General features: G+C 47.6%; 1 protein-coding gene across 2 annotated transcripts in view; it reads right to left on the reverse strand.

Annotated features, from left to right (window-relative positions):
* The window catches only part of SLC2A1 (solute carrier family 2 member 1), a 52198-nt gene extending 43148 nt beyond the window's left edge, over positions 1-9050 (reverse strand). Inside the window, exon 1 of one of the 2 annotated variants that reach the window (XM_060259319.1) lies at positions 8969-9050. In XM_060259319.1, coding sequence (XP_060115302.1) covers positions 8969-8986 — 18 coding nt within the window. In that variant the 5' untranslated portion in view covers positions 8987-9050. The remainder of the gene's footprint in view (positions 1-8968) is intronic. The other variant, XM_060259320.1, reaches the window with a different exon arrangement.
* Positions 9051-16569: the final 7519 nt, after the last annotated feature.

Genomic DNA, 16569 nt, shown 5'->3' on the forward strand with positions numbered 1-16569 from the left:
ATCCTATCAGTTTCCTAAAGATTTGCCTTTTGGAAGGAAGAAGGAAAACAGGCTGGCGAAGGAGCCCTGAGTCTCTACCAAGGAGGCCTTTCCTTCCTGTGCCTATAGAAAAGAGCTCAGCGGTGTGCGCCCATCCGTCACGTCCCAAGTTCCTGTTCCAAATCCGCACCTTATGAGCCACCAAACAGTCAACTCTGCCAAAATTCCTACCCGGCTCTTCATCCCCCTTCTCCCCCTCCCAAAGCCGGCAAGAAACAGATTTGTCATCTGCAATCAAAGTGTCAGAATCCAGCTCTGAACACGGTGACAAGCTGAACACAACCCCACAGCAGCGAATGAGAATAAGGACAACCTTGCAAAATTAAACATTGCAAAAGCGTCTTGACCCAGAAAAAAAAATGCGTTGCCTCAAATGCCCTCTGATGTGGGCAGGGCCTCGGCTCAGCTTGGTCGGCTTCCGCCTGCGCACTCCCTGATACAAAACAAAGCAGGAAGGAAAGCACATTTGCATGCTGAAATCCATCGTGGGCAAGCTCGGCACATGGCTATTTTTTTTTTTAAATCAAATATTGGGATAATTGCTCATAGGAGTTGCCTCCCCACTAGAAATCAGGAGCACAGGAAAGCCAGATGGTTTTGTTTGGCCAGTTCTTCCTGAATATGGCACACTGCAGAACAGTAAGAACCATATCCTGACCGTCAGTCAGGCAGTGGGCTTTCCACAGAATGAAAAAATCATTCTCCCCAGGATTTGATGGAAAACAGGGTGTAGCTCAGGAGGATTTGTATACACATATTCCTACGTTCAGGGAACAGAGGAAAGGATCACCCCCAACTCACATCTGGAGAGTTGCGGCCTGGGCTTTGATTGGCCCGTCTCCAATGTTCCTCAATAAGGCCCTTGAGTGTGGGGCCTCATAGCACAACTCCAGAGCTTCCTGAAAGTAGAGGCATAGAATATTAAACATCTAAAGGATAGGGATTTGTTTACCATTTATACATTGCTGTCAATGTTTCAGTGTTTTCCAAGGCATGAAAACCAGGAAAGAGGGATCCAGCTTTACTGTGAATTGTATGAGCATAAAACTGATACCACAGTGGGTTAATGTGTTCATTTCTCCTGAGAAAAATCAGCGGCTGAATGGATAATATGTACAATAACATGTATGTTGATAAGCTAGATAGGTTATAGAATCATAGAGTTGGAAGGGGCCTCCAGGGTCATCTAGTCCAACCCCCTGTACAATGCAAGAAACTCAAAAATACCTCCCCACTACACACACACACACACACAGTGACCTTTGCTCCATGCCCAGAAGATGGTCAACCTGGCCTGGAGAAAATCCCTGGGCATGTAAGAAAGGGCTGCACAAGCACTGATGTTTATGGACTTGTTAATGTTGATGTGCCATAGGTATGTCTATTATACCACACTAGGGCTCTGCTCACCAGGGAAAATCTACAGAATAAAGTGCGGCATAGTGGTTAGAATGTCAGACTAGAATCTGAGAGACACCAGGCTTAAATCCGTAGTCTGTCATGGAAATTTACTGGGTGAATTTGAACCTGTCATACACTCCTGGCCTGGCCTACCTCACAAGCTTGTGGTGAGGATAAAATGGAAGAGAGGAGAATAATATGAACTGCTTTGGGTGCCCAGTGGAGAGAAAGGCAAGGGATAAATGAAGTAAATAAATGGTTAAAAGGGTCAAAACGTTTAAATGACTACTTTATTAAATAAAGTTTATTCCTCTTGAAGCTGGATTCCTCTTAATCCAGCTTCAGGCCTGGTTGTGGAACTGAAACTCTTCTAGGTGCTGATTTTTAATGAGCTTGTGGGCACTTTCAGAATTTTAAGAATCAGGAGTGGATGCCAGCACAAAATGGCTGCCACAGGAGGCCATCACAAAATGGCTGTCATGCGATGCTGAGGCCAGTCACGCAATGTTGGAACAGTCAGCTGTTCATGACAGGTGCTCTTTACAAGCAGGACAGTCATGACTCCTGAATTCCTTTTTAGTATCTTATTCCTAACTTTTTGCTTTAGGGAAGAGATGCTTTCTCCAAGAAACAAATGGAATCCAGGAAATAAGACGGGGCCATGGCACTTGTGGGTACCATAACTGATAACATATACCAGGAGATGGGAAGAGGGAACAACCCCATTGGTTTTTCTGAACTTCTCAGAATCTTTCAATACTTTCAGCAAAAAGGTAGTCTCCTGTGCAAGCACCAGTCGTTTTCAACTCTGGGGTGACGTTGCTTTCACAACGTTTTCACGGCAGGCTTTTTACGGGGTGGTTTGCCATCGCCTTCCCCAATCATCTACACTTTCCCCCCAGCAAGCTGGGTACTCATTTTACCGGCCTCAGAAGGATGGAAGGCTGAGTCAACCTGGAGCCAGCTACCTGAACCAGCTTCTGCTGGCATCGAACTCAGGTCATGAGCAGAGGGCTCCGACTGCAGTACTGCAGCTTTACCACTCTGTGCCACGGGGCTCTTAATACTTTCAGTACTCAGAAGCAATCAGATCCTACTGACTAGTCTTGCAGGGATATATGATCAAGGAACATTGTGGTAGAGGGCGGGTTCCAGATGGCTTTATCCACCTCTATGTGGGTGTGATGGCTTAGAGATCTGCAGTGGGATGTCATCAATATGTAGATGAGACTGCTGAACTGGTGCCTGAGGCCAACAATGAACTGGCCAGATTTAAAGAAGCCAAAGCTTAATCAAAACAAGATGGAGGCACTACTAACGGGAATATGTCTTGGATTAGATGTTCAGTCTGTGTTCAGCAGAGCTGCACTCCCTCAAAGACACCAATTCACACTTGGGAGTAAGCACTTCCACATCCAAAGCTCACAGTTGCTCAATTCAGACATTACAGCAACCACAATTAAGGGAACTTAACTGTAATATAACTTGATCCCTGAATTGGACTTGGTTTGTCACTTGATTGTGAGTCACAAATCATGGTTTGTGACAATCCTGATTTGGTATGACGACTGAATTGCCTGAACATAGCTGGTCTAAAAGGTGCTACTTGTCTACCGCTTTGGTCTATAAACTATTGCTCTTCTCAGGAGCAGGGCTGGAGGATAAGATCACCCGCAGCTCACATCTCGAGGGCTGCAGCCTGGGCATACAGACCAGCTACACACTTACAGACCAGTATGTTAAGGAGACAGAAAATGGAAGCAGACAAGCTGTCTGAAACCATGGTTTTTCTGTACATCTGGAGACTTAAACCAAGGTGTGATGTGACCTGAGCTTGGGTAACCTTAGACCTGTTTCTCTCCCTGTTTCACAGGGTTGTCACAAGTTCATTCAGCCCCAATGACCCTTGATTTAATTCATCCTCAACAATCAGACTGAAGAACGTTTGGCCTGCTTCATCCTCAGATGTCCTTTTATATTATCTAGTAATAATCAGCATCTTTGGAAAAGACAACCTGGTTCTCTCAGTTCAAACGGGTCATGCATGCACAAGTCACCATGGGCATCGTACCAGCCCACCCGTTCTTGCTCAATACACATTGAGATGGCCAAAGTAACAAAAGAAGCCATTATTTTCCAGTCTTCATCCCTTGTGGGAAATTCTTTTCATGAGCACCTGGTTAGAAACCTGGTCAAGAGACAGCTGACCAAATGTATCGAGAAGCCATTGGACAATCATTAATGTATTAGGTGGAGGAGAGTCAGGTTCAAATTCCTGCTCCATCGTAAGAACATAAGAAGAGCCCTTCTGGGTCAGACCAGTGGTTCATCTAGCCTAGTAACTGTCTCACACAAAGGTCTCTGAAAATGGGCTGCCTTTGAAAATGAAGGTGGAGCTTATTATTCTACCTCACAGGTAGAATAATAATTTGAAAAGGAAAAGGTTGAATTGAGCAAGGGATGATGCATACTATCCTGAGTTCCTTAGAGGAAAGGTAAGATGAAAATGTCACAGATAATAATACAAAAAAGACCATTCACTCGGAGAACAGTCTGGTCACATGACATAGTCCTACAGTTCTAGTTAAGCAGGCTTGGCCTGTAAACCACCTGGATGGGAAACTTCCTGGGAACCATAAGTAAGCTCAGCGGGTTGGAGGAAAAGTTGGGGAGAAGCATCACAAACAAATAATTAGGTCGCCCATTTCACACATGGTAAACTGAGGCTGGGATAATGACTTGCTCAGAAACACTGAGGGAGTTCATATCTGAGCTCTGAGGTCCAGGCCCCAAACAGGACCCACTGCCTACCACACTGGTTCTTGAGGGGGAAAAAAATTATTCCTCCAGAGAAATCTTGGTCATGAAGATGAAACTTCTAAGCTCCCCCCCCCCACATTTGATAGTGTCATACATTTATTAAAAAGAATAAAAGCTATTACAGTTGTTAGGAAACAACGATGTAGTCAGAAAACAAGAAAGACTTGGAAGATGGATCTTATCTCTGGTGATCACATCAATCATCACACTTAACTTAGGGCAAGATGAGTAGCTATGTTAGCCTGTCCATAGCACCTTAAAGACGACCAAAATTTGTGGCAGGGTATGAGCCTTCGTGAAGTGAAAAGTGACTAGAAGTGAGCAGTGACTCACGAAAGCTCGTACCCTGTCACAAATTTTGTTCGTCTTTAAGGTGCTATTAGCTTAGGGCAGAAAGCCCTAGTCCACATACTGTCTTGGGTGTTTACTACACAGAAGTTGTTCTTCCATGGAAACTGAAACATCAAGATCAGATAATATTGAAATATTTAGCAATCTGTTTCTGAACCATTAGACACCTCTCTGTTCCTCAAGGAAAGGATCACTCTGAAATTACAGAATAGCCATTTCCTGGAAACAGATGATGTTAAAAAAGCAGATAATTGTGACATGTGAGCTTCAAAAAAACTCCTCTGGGAGCATAAAAGTAAGGTCATCCCCAAAAACAATCTGAATAGTCACTTGACATTTACACACGTATCCCCAAAGTTGGCATACTTTTTCACAGAGTAGAAACACACTCTGGATTTTACTCAGTGATCAGACTGGAAAGTTAGTTTTCAACTTGTATTTTGAAGAGAAGAGACATTTCTGCCAGAGCATAAAACAGTTGAAAATTAAGTTGGAAATATTTCCAGCCCTTCCTCAGTAGTCAATTCACATCAGCTACCCAGGGAGCCTTAAATCTGAAATCTGAGTTATGATGGGATAAGCTTTTTGGAAATATGGACAAAAGCCTAATAAAGGAACAGATAGGTGTTTCCCCCCTCATGATACACAAAAATCCTAAATAATGAATGGAATTTCTAATGAAATATTTCGCCTCATAATAAGCAATGAAATAGATTTTCTAATGTGATTACTTTGCCTCACACATCTTTCATATAACAGTCAGATGTAAATACTCCACAGACAAAAGCTATCCAAACGATTCCTGTGGAAAAGTTGCCTCCCTTTGCGTCATGAAATGGGGCCTGTCTAGATAATAAACGCCGTATCTCAGTTCCTTTAATCTAACTGATACCTATAAAACATTAAAGTTTATATACTCCTATCAACACTGTATCTCTTTCTTTAATGAGTCATTTAACAGCATACTGAATGGCTCAATCCTGCTAAAGTTAATCACAGAAAGCTTCAGTCTTGCTTGCATGTAGGCAACCTGAGTCACAGCTAACTGGAGCGGGGCCATTGTGTTTTGCTGTTTTATTAACGCCTATCTTTTTTGAAAAAGGCTTGATCACCACTGCAGTGTAATTAGTTTATATGTCAATTAGCCTAGAGCAATGTTACTGGTTTTTTTTTTCAATTATACAATTTTTTAAAAGAAGTCTACAAACTTAAAACTGCAACTTACTTTGCAGGGCTGTCATAAAAGCAAGAAATATGAAATACAAACAACAGTAGATTCCTTTCTTTCTTCAAAACTACATCTTCTCTAAGTCCAGTAGCATCTTAGAAAGCAAGAAGATTTGGGGGGCATGAGCTTTGACTTTCGAAAGGTTATACGCCGAAAATCTTGCTGTTTTCTAAGGTGATACTGGACTTGAATCTAGCTGCCCTGCTGCAACCCAACTTGGTTACCCTCTGAAACAGAATTTTCCTGCGAAGTTTTTGCTTGGACCAGTGACTACCTTAACGCCTCATCCCTAACAGAAATTAAGTCCAAGTAAACTTAACAGATCACCTCCATCCTCTTTTGCCCAGGGGCAAGGATCAAGGAGATCTGTGTGCGCACATTCATTCCGTAAAGCTAATTGACAGAGCCGCTTGAAATATCAATATTGCATGCCATATTGTTCACATCAGAGACGCCCCTGGAATAAACTTCCTCTTTTCATCCCAAGTGGCCAAAATGCAAATGCTGGACCAAAACTGGGGGGGATGAGAAATTATCCCTCCCCGTTTTGGAACTGACAAATATAAGGCAACCAGTGGTCTGACCCTCAGGCCCATTAAAGGCAAAGTCCCAGAATGAAAGACACTGCATCTTACAGAAGCAGCCTGACAAAACGGCAGAATGTTATATTTCCATATACTTAGATATAAAGGGTTTTTTTGGGGGGGGAGGGATACAATTTTTCATCAAAGGGGCATCAAAATGGGAGAAGGGAGTTCTGCCGCTTACACCCCTTTAGTCCCATCTCTTCCAGATATAGTAAATGTATTAACACTAGGTATCAGGAAGGCAATGGCAAACCACCTCTGCTCCTTTCTTGCCTTGAAACCACCCTCCCCCCCCAACATGGGTGGGATTTCCATAAGTTGTTTGCAATTTGACAGAGCTGTATCATTATGGAGGAAATGCAACCTAGGCGAACAGCCTGTGAGGAGACTAGGCCCACCTCTTTCACTCTAAATATCAATCCTCTTCTAGAAAAAGAAATTTTTAAAATCCCAAATGTCTGTGATTGGGTCAGATTCATGTTTAAACAAACGGGTTTGGCTGCCAGTTTGAACCCTGGCCTGCAATTTTTCGGCACACTTACAGGGAAATAAACTGCTCTGAACCCAGTAGCATTTGTTTGAACAAACAGAGAAAAGAACTGGGCTACATGGCACGTAGCCATCATCCCTAGCAGGACAAAAGCAGTTGAAGACTACGCACATCGCAAGCCGACTTTCCTTGCAACCCCGGAGCAGACACCATCCTTATACAAAACCACCGTTCAATCCGCCTGAAAACCAGTGCCGTGTAGTGGAAAGAGAAACGGCACGGACTAGGAAGACCTGAGTTCGAATCACAATGCTAACGGATTCATCTTGGGCCAGTCCCTCACCTTCAGCCTAGCCTACCTCGCAGGGGTATTGTGAAGACAGAATGAAACAATAAACCCACGGCATGGGCTCTAATCGCCTTAGAGAAAAGGCTGAATACAAATGGAAACGTAAATAAGTAAGCCCTTCAGATACCCCAAATAAAAACTTCATCAATATATAGGTAAAGTATTTCAAACCCCTGGGTCACCGTTACTAAAAGTTGATCATTTAACGAGGCTGAAAGTCCTCTAACGGCTTATTCCAGTGAGTCATACTACTATCATCAAAGCCATTCAGAAGAAGCTGGATGGAAAGCCGGACATTTTCAGTGTCCCCCACCCCCTTTCCGGGAAGCAACGCACGCAACGTTCGGGAAGCGAAGACACAAAACGCAACTGAGCGCTTGCCTTCGCTCAAACGTCCACGTGTGTCTGTGCGCCTATGGGGGGAGTCGCTTAGCAGGGTTTAGCGGGAAGATCTCCAAACTACGGTACTTTAAGCTTTCTTGGTTTCCTAAAGCGGGCAATCCCCAGGAACTGGTTCTACACGCCTGCGACCCTTTTGCAACCGGAAAAGGAAAACAGGGCTACAAAGGGCCGCTTGACTAGCTGGTGGGTCCCTGGGGGAGTCCGTTAGCCGCAACCCGCCTGCACACGCACATGGCCGCCGGCTGCGAGATTTCCACTGCGCCCTCTCGCCGCTAACCCCGGATCTGACTCTTGGCGCTCAAGACGCCCGGCTGGGGGGTGGAACGGATGCGGCTCCGAGAGGGCGGGACACACGCGGCCCTTCTTTGGGCACTTTGCTGGTTGTCCCAGTTTTGGCCCGGGGGAGAGACCAATTTTCCACCCAGGCCTCGGTGCAGATTGCAAAGCACGGCCGGAACTGATTCACCACCTCCCTAACCTTAACGAGCGAGGCGCAGATCGCTGCTAACAGCAAGAGAGTTGAGCCAGGCAATTCTAGGGCAAGCGGTCGCAGCCGAAGCCCCTGGGAGCCGACGGCCTGAATCCGGAGTCACTCTGCATTGGACTGCCAAATCCTCCCGCGCCCCAGCAAGTAGTCACCGCCGGGAAAGACTTGACACACACTAAACGATGTACTCCCAACGCACTTTCCATCTGGATATTACCGTGCGAACCGGCAAAATCCAGTCGGAAAGTGCACTGGAATCGGATTGGAGAAGTGCATTATTTCGTGCGTGCGCTCGCAGCCTTAGTGTGGGGTTTGGCCTCCCCACGCTAGAGATGGATGGGTCCGAGTCCCAGGATCCGAAATAGATCGAGAAGAGCGGGCTCGCCCGGACAGATTGGAGGGGGGGGGGCGCCACGGAGTCCAATTTGACTAATTCTTTGCTACAGTCAAGTTTTCAGCCCCATTGGAGGATGCCAAGTCCAGACCATTGCAGAAGGGGGGCCGGCTGTGAAAAGTCTCCCAGCTCTTCCCTCCCACCGCAGAAGGCAGAAGCCGGGGAGAGCGGGGAAGGAGGGGGGACTTCCCGGCTTAGCCGCACGAGGGAGCAACCCGCAACCGCCTGACTTCCTTCTCCAAGCCGGGCCCGAGAATCGCTGCAGCCCCTCTGGAGTCGCCAAAAGGGGGCTTCGGCGGGCAAAAGAAAACGCGGCCGGCTGGATCCGGGAAGGGAAGAAGCGCTCGGATCCGCTTTGGCGCGCTAACCCTCCCGTCCGGGCCGAGCCGATGGCCAGGCCAGGCGCTCGCCGGGGCTCACCTTGCCGCCGGACTCCATGGCGCTGCGTGGTGCGCCCCCGCCGTCAGTCTCTCGCCGCTAAGGTCTCGTCGCCCGGCCACGCGGCTCGCTGGCTCTTGGAGGCGGTGCCGAGGGCGCTGGAAGCGGCCGCCCCGATCTGCTGCTGCCGCTGCCGCGGGGGGTTCCCGAGAAGAGCTGGTGCCCAAAGCGTCCTGGGACTGGCTGGCGCTGTTGTGCGTGCGGGGCCGCGCGGCTCTCGCAGAAAACCTCCCCTGGGCCGGGGAAGCGCATCGACCCGTTTAAGCGGCGAGGTGTGTGTCACGTCGAGGGCGGCTCCGATTGGCTGCGCCGCTCCGGGGGTGTGTTGGGGGTGTGCGCGGCGAGCCGGAGGAAGAGGAGGCGGGCCTGGCTGCGGGTCCTCCCGGGCGCATCGCTCCCCGTGCTCTGGCGCGCCCCGCCTCCGAGCCGGCTCTTGCGTGAGAAGGCGCAGGCGAGAGATGGCGAGGCCATCGGGGGGGGGGGGGGGCGGGGGGGAGGAGAAAGCCATTTCTGCACGAGAGAGAAAGCGAGCGAGCCTCTTGCATGGCCCTCTCGGAGGCCTGTTTGCAAAGCCGTCCCTTGCCCGTGGAATCCACTTCTCCAGGCGATGGGCCCAGAACGCTCCAAAGCTTTGAAGGGGGCACGATCCAGACGCACTTTTTTGAATGCCCCGAAAATCTCACGCGGACGCTACGCCACCCTCCCCCCCCCCCCCCCGCAGCCACCAAATTGATGGAACTCAAACCTTGGCTGCATTCTGGCCCAGGAGTATAATTTCAAATTTCGGTGGGAAAGCAGATTTGGAGAGAAGTAAAGCACATTTATGGTACAGTCAAAATGTATTTTAAAAACACATGCCTTATGGTGAGGGTATTGGGCTGTGGCCTCATAACAAACCAGAGAATCTCCTGAGGAATAATCACGCTGGAGGAGCAAGCCGGTTCTTTGCTCCTTCAAGGGCAATGCTGAATTTTTAAAAAATGCCATACCGACAGTTCCAAGTGGGTAGCTGTGCTACTCTAAACCGCAGAACAAAGTCTGAGTCCAAACAGCTTTCCCTAGAAGCAACGTTCCACAGAATTAAATGACCGAGAAAGTTTATAGTAGACTGTAGCTGTGCAATCTCTCTTTCTCTCCGCACCCACCCCCCAGCACTGAGCCAATGCTGTGAAATTTGCTTGAGTTGCAGATATGATGCAATTCACAAAATCCAGCAGCGACTTTCATTTGCCCTGGGCAGCCAGGAAAAAAAAGACTCCACTGAAGTTACCAGGCGGTACACCCATGAACACACACCGCTGACAAATCTCCTCGGAAGCCAAACAGAATACCTTTGTTGAGGTCCAACTCTGAAACCTACATGACAGAAAGCTGGAAGAGATAGCTCTTCTTAACATGTTCAGAATGCTTCTTCCTGTCTGCTCCCATGCACTCATCTTCAAGGGTGGTATTATACCTTTCTATACTGATAGTTGCCAGCCTCCAGGTAGGAACAAACATAAGCATAACCCGAAGATTACAGTGACATATTACTAATATTTGTATGAAATTACAATACAATAAAGAGAAACAATTCCCTTAATAAAATACACTAGAAAGGGTCAATTTCTTCTATCCAAAACTACTACTGTCAGTTTCCAGTAGATGCAAAGGCATTCATTTTTTTATCTGTAGAAAATAGGCAGAATTCCCTGGACAGGTCGTGGACCTCTGCTACACCTGTTTCAAGCCTTTATCAACGAAGGATATTCCACAATATTTCTAAAATATAAAAAAATGCCAACTTACCAACAACACCTATTACATAATTAACAGACAGAATATAGACAGTGTTATACAGCATACTCACGCAATATACAGTTTTACAATCCTCAGACAAGATTCATAGGGAATTCTGACTTTTCTACACATGAAAAATTGAACGCCTTTGCATCTACTGGAAACTGACATCAGTCTGTTTTGGATACAAGAAATCGATACTTTCTAGCGTATTTCATTAAGGGACTTGTTTCGTTTTATTGTATTGTAATTTCATACAAATATTAGTAATTTGTCGCTATAACCTTTGGGTTGTGCTTACGCTTGTACTTCTGGAGTGTCTTCTGTCAACTACTTTTTTTAAAAAAAAAAATTTAACCTCCAGGTAGGGCCTGGAGATTTCCCACTACCATTCCTCTTTAGACAGCCCAAATCAGTTCCCCTGGAGAAAATGACTGCTTTAGAAGATGGATTCTATGGCATTACGTCCTACTGCGGTCCCTCCTCTCCTCAAACCTTGCCTTCTCCAGGCTTCGTTCCTAAATCTCCAGGTCTTTCCAAACCTAGAGCTGGCAACGCAAAGTACCATTGCACTCCAGAAACATCTGCCTGGCCTCTACAGGGAACAGAATGTAGATTTAGGACTGATCTAGCTATGCAAATCTTGGGGACCACTGCAAAGAGATTCAGAGATACCAGCACCTCCGCACCTGGGACTAAGCTTTGACCCCCCCCTCCCCCAGATTCATATTACTTTATTCTGTGTGCCTGTTGTATCTCTGCATGAATCTCTGCTCTGAACTTCCCCCCCTCCCATCAGGAGGTGTGCCAGAAGCACATGAGAGCTGCTCTCCAAGTGATCTGTACTTTCTCTGGAGAAAAGTTAAATAAAGTACCCAGTTTTGCTCTTGGAATTTGATTCCACATGCCAATAAAAACGGATGCGCTAGTAAAGGGAGGAACTGCATTTTTACAGGGGCAAGCTATTGCTTGTCTCATCATAGGATTTTTGAAGAGTTGGCCAGAGGTGGTTTATCAGTGCCTTCTGTCCAGTACTAACCAGGGGTTAGTTGAAATGGCATTGCCGTTCTCTATGAAAAATCCTCTGCCGGCGTCACCTTCTACTGCCCAGTAGCCCCCCTTCAAGGATTCCTCCAATCCCATCACCATGGGAACAACTGTCCTCTTCTGCTGATGTGGCTTTTGATCCCCACAGAAGGTGGGTGTATCTGAGTCTGATGGCTATTCTGCCTTGAGTTAGGAGCTTTGACCCTTACGCTCATGCTCTCAGCTTCACTGACACACACACAACCACCATCGCCATCCCCGCATAATCTGAAGCAACTTGACAGCACTTCACACATACACACACCGTTGCTTTGGGGGCGCCCGGAAGATTCTACATCTCAGCAACAGAACGGCTTCTCTGTGCAAAAACTTATTGGAAAAGATGCAGGGCTTTTTTGTAGCAGGAACTCCTTTGCATATTAGGCCACACACCCCTGATGTAGCCAATCCTCCCAAGAGTTTACAATTAGCCCTGGATTAAGAGCCCGGTAAATTCTTGGAGGCGTGGCTACATCAGGGGTGTGTGGCTTAATTAGCAAAGGAGTTCGTGCTACAAAAACCCTGAGTAAAGATGATTGCCTGAAACCACCTTTCCAATATTTTGCTCAAAGCAAATTAAGAAAAGAAAAGAAAGAAGCACCATCAAAACATAGCGTCACCAAAGAAAACCGTAAAACAGCAGCATCAAAACATTTGAACAATAAAACCATCATATTGGGTAATACAAAAACATGCAAACCACATTAATATAAAACTCAGCATGTGTCTTTAAAAAGAACATAAAACTAGAATAAGACGCTTTGAATCCCTTAATCAGCAGCCAGCTGAAGATCTAAAGAATAGGAACCGGAAAAGTCTTTTAAGTGCCAACACACTAAAAGAACACAAAAATGAACCAGATTCACAACCTGGGTGGATTTAAAAAATAAAATCCCTTTGTAACATGCTAGCTGGATTCTTCATGGCCCTTTTGCAGGTGGCAGAAGAGGAAGATCCTAATCTCCCTCCGCAACGATATTACCAGTTTTTCTCCTTTTAGTTTTCCCCCCTGGTTTCTGGTGGATTTTCACCTGCATAACACACGATTGTTTGCCCAGACAGAAGGTGATCTGAGCTCTAGCTTCCGGGAGCTGAATCTTGCAGCCTCTGGGCTGCTACCAATTAGAAATTCCCTTGTGAGTCAATCCAGGAGCTTAATGGCAGGTCCAGGTTCAGGAACCCACCTTGCCATCAACCAGCTGTTATTGGTATGTGTGTGTGTGAAAGAGCAGTGCTAAAAGGGAAAGCAGGGAGTGGCTGAGGATGCCTAACCTTCCCCCTTACACACACACACACACACACACACAGAAAGCCATGTCACCCCTGTAATCTTCCCCGCCATGACCTGAATAACCCAGTCTCAGAAGCTAAGCAGGGTTGGCATTGACAAGTATTTGGATGGGAGGCCTCCAGGGAATACCAGGAGGGCCTTTTTTGTAGCAGGAACTCCTTGTCATATTAAGCCGCATCCCCCTGATGGTAGCCAATCCTCCTGAAGCTTACTAAGAGCCCTGTAAGCTCTTAGAGGATTGGCTACACCAGGGGTGTGTGGCCTAATATGCAAAGGAGTTCCTGCTACAAAAAAAACCCCTGAATATCTGGGTCGTGATGTGGATTCAGGCAATGGGAAACTACCTCTGAACATGTCATGCCTTGAACACCCTACCTGGCCGCCGTAAGTCAGTTGTGTTTGACAGCAGTTTCCACCAATAACAACGTTCTTCCCCAGCAACTTCTACAGACCAAGCTGGACATTCAGAGATGTGCAGGGTTGCAGGGCAGAGCAGATGCAGGGAGGAGTTGGCAGAGCCAAAACCCAGACTGCTGGAAGGGTCAAGCATCCATCACCAGTTGGTGCTTCTCAACTGCCAGTTGCTCCTCCTTCAAGGTTTCGGTAACAAACCAGGTTCACAGAACTGGGAACTGCTGTCTGATATCTTTTTTGATGCTTGGTAACTATTGGAGATAGGCAACAGACTCATATAAGCCACTGGAGAGGTTTCTTGGAGTAGGGTTCCCAACCTCCAGGTGGGACCTGATTTCCTAGAATTATTTATCTTCAGACTACAGGATAGAAAATGGGTGCTTTGGAGCATGGACTCTGTGGCATTATACCTTGCTGAGGTTCCTCCCTTCTCCAAACCCCACTTTCCCGAGCCACAGTGCCCAAATTTCCAAGAATTTCCTATCTCAGATAGCCCTATCATGGAGTGATAGTATTCTCCGCCCCCGTCCCAACCATTTACACATCGCCTCTCCATCGTATGAAAAACTGGGAAGGCACTTCACAAAATTATAAAGTAAAAGCTATTCTGAATTTTTTTATAAGCACTAAACCAGGGGTGTCAATCAAACTCATGTTGTTATGAGGGCCGAATCTGACAATCTGTTGTTATGAGGGCCGAATCTGGGCAAAGGAAACTGGCTTTTTCCCTCCTTCCCCAGGGGACCAGGAGGGAGAGGAGCCACAGCCAATAGAAGGAAGAGAGGCTTGACTCTGTAGCTCTTGTGCAATTGAGCAAGCGTTGCAAAGCAAGCAAGATAGAGGGAGAAGGAAGCAGACAAGAGCCAGTTGCTCAGGGGCCTGATAGGAGCCCTCCGGGGGCCTCATTCGGCTCCCAGGCTTCATGTATGACACCCCTGCACAAAACCATTACACACAGCAACTAAAGGGGGGAGGCATCCTACTGCAATCTGTCTCCATAGGGAATCCCCTTCAATTCTCCTTCCCCTAGCAGGGATTTCAGAGCCGGCTCTACCACTAGGGCGTTGGCGTTCTGGGGGCTCCAGATTGGGTACCCCCCATGTGACTTGGTGATGTTATCAATGCAGGAGGGGGAGCAGAAGTTAGCCTTGCCTCAGGCGCCAGACAGTCTAGGGCCAGCTCTGCTTCCAATGCATGGGGTAGGTACCTCTTGAAGACTCTTAGCTGTGCCTGTCCGTATGGATCTCAGTCTGACTTTCATGCACAAGGGCTAACAGAGCCTATATTTTGACCTAGGACAGATAATTTCTCAGGTCAGACTGGCTGGGGGACCTTGGGTTGTTTTGCTAGTTTTCCTTGCAAGGCTTTGTGAAAACTCCTCATATGAGCCATCCGTTTCCCTTTAGCTACAGTTGGTTTCTCTCGATCATTCCCTAGGAGTGCCACACTGCGTGGAAAAAAGGGAAGACTTGACTTCAAATCCCTGCTTGCTCAGGAAGAAGTGACTTTCAGACGACAAGTCTTTTTCAGCTGGGGTCGCCAATCCCCAGATGGGGGCAGGGGATCCCCCAGTTTGGAGGTCCTCCCCACACTTCAAGGGTTATCAGAAAGTTGGGGGAGGGGAGGGAAATGTCTGCTGGGCAGTCCCTTATACCATATGGAGACCAATTCCCATAGAGTATGTTGGAGAACTGATCCATGACTATCTGGGATGTGGAGGCAGTTTTTTGAGGTTAAAAACACCACATTTTCGGCGTAGCATCTGGTGCCTTTCCTCTATACAACCTCAAGTTTCAAAAAGATTGAACCAGGGGGTCCAGTTCTATGAGCCCCAAAAGAAGGTGCCTCTATCCATTATTTCCAATGGATGGGAGGTATTTAAAAGAAATGTCGTCCATTCAAATGTGATGGCCAGAAGTCCCTTTGGAGTTCAATGGTCCCTTGCTCCTGACTCCGCCCCCAAAGTCTCCTGGCTCCTCCCCCAAAGTCCCCAGATATTTCTTGAATCTGACCTGGCAACTCTTTTCTCAGCCCACCCAGCTTGCATCTGATAGAGTGATCAAACTGTATGCTGCTCTTAAGATCATCACGAATAAACTGAACAGAACATCTGATAGAGCTGCTGTAAGGCCAAAGAGGAGGTGGGAGAACCCTGATATACTTCCCTGTGTCCTTTGGAGGACCAGGGAGGTCCCCCCTGGCCACTGACAAGGGATGGGGGGGGGGGGTGTTGCCAGATTCAAGTTGGGAAACTCCTGGAGATTTGGAGGTGGAACCTGGGGAGGACAGGGATCTCAGTGGGGTACAATGCCATGCGGAGTCCACCCTCCAAAGAAGGCTCATAGACAGGGTTTTAAAAGTTGGGGGACATTTTTAAAATGTGGCACCCCCCTCCCCTGGCCACCACCGTTGTGACTCAGGGCACCCAAGTCAGGGTGCCTGACCTTCCCACGCCCCTCTGCTGCTGCCGCCGCCACTTGAGGGGCCACAGGGGTGAAAGCTGACAGGCTGGGGGCTGCCCCCTTCCTCCTTCAGTGGGCCCTTTAAATGACATGGGAGGGGCAAAAGCTGCTCCTGGGTACCCCTCCTGTGTTTGAATTGTGGGGGGAGGTGGCCTCCAGCCTCTCAGCTTTCGCCCCGCAGAGGTGGCAGGGGGAAGGAGAGAAGGGCAGTGACACCTGAGTCGGGGCACCCAACAGGAAGTCAGGGAGCCCCTCAGGCCCCCCTGTAGCTACAGGCCTGCTCCAAAGCTTCCATTTCCTCCAGGGGAACTGATTTCTACAGTCTGGACATGAGCTGTAACTCTGGGGAATTCCCAGATCCCACTTGGAGGCTGACATCCCTGTCAGGGGTGACTGTAAGGCATTTTACCCCACAGAGTTCCCTCCCCTCCCCAAACCCCACGTTGCTCAGGCTTCACCTGAGTCTCCATCAGTTTCCCTGCTCAGGAGCTGGCAATCCTAGTTAAGAGAGATAAACAGTTCAATTTCTGGTCTGTTTGTCTTTTGTTTGG

Source organism: Heteronotia binoei, chromosome 18, assembly GCF_032191835.1.
Source record: "Heteronotia binoei isolate CCM8104 ecotype False Entrance Well chromosome 18, APGP_CSIRO_Hbin_v1, whole genome shotgun sequence".
Taxonomy (NCBI): Eukaryota; Metazoa; Chordata; class Lepidosauria; order Squamata; family Gekkonidae; genus Heteronotia; species Heteronotia binoei.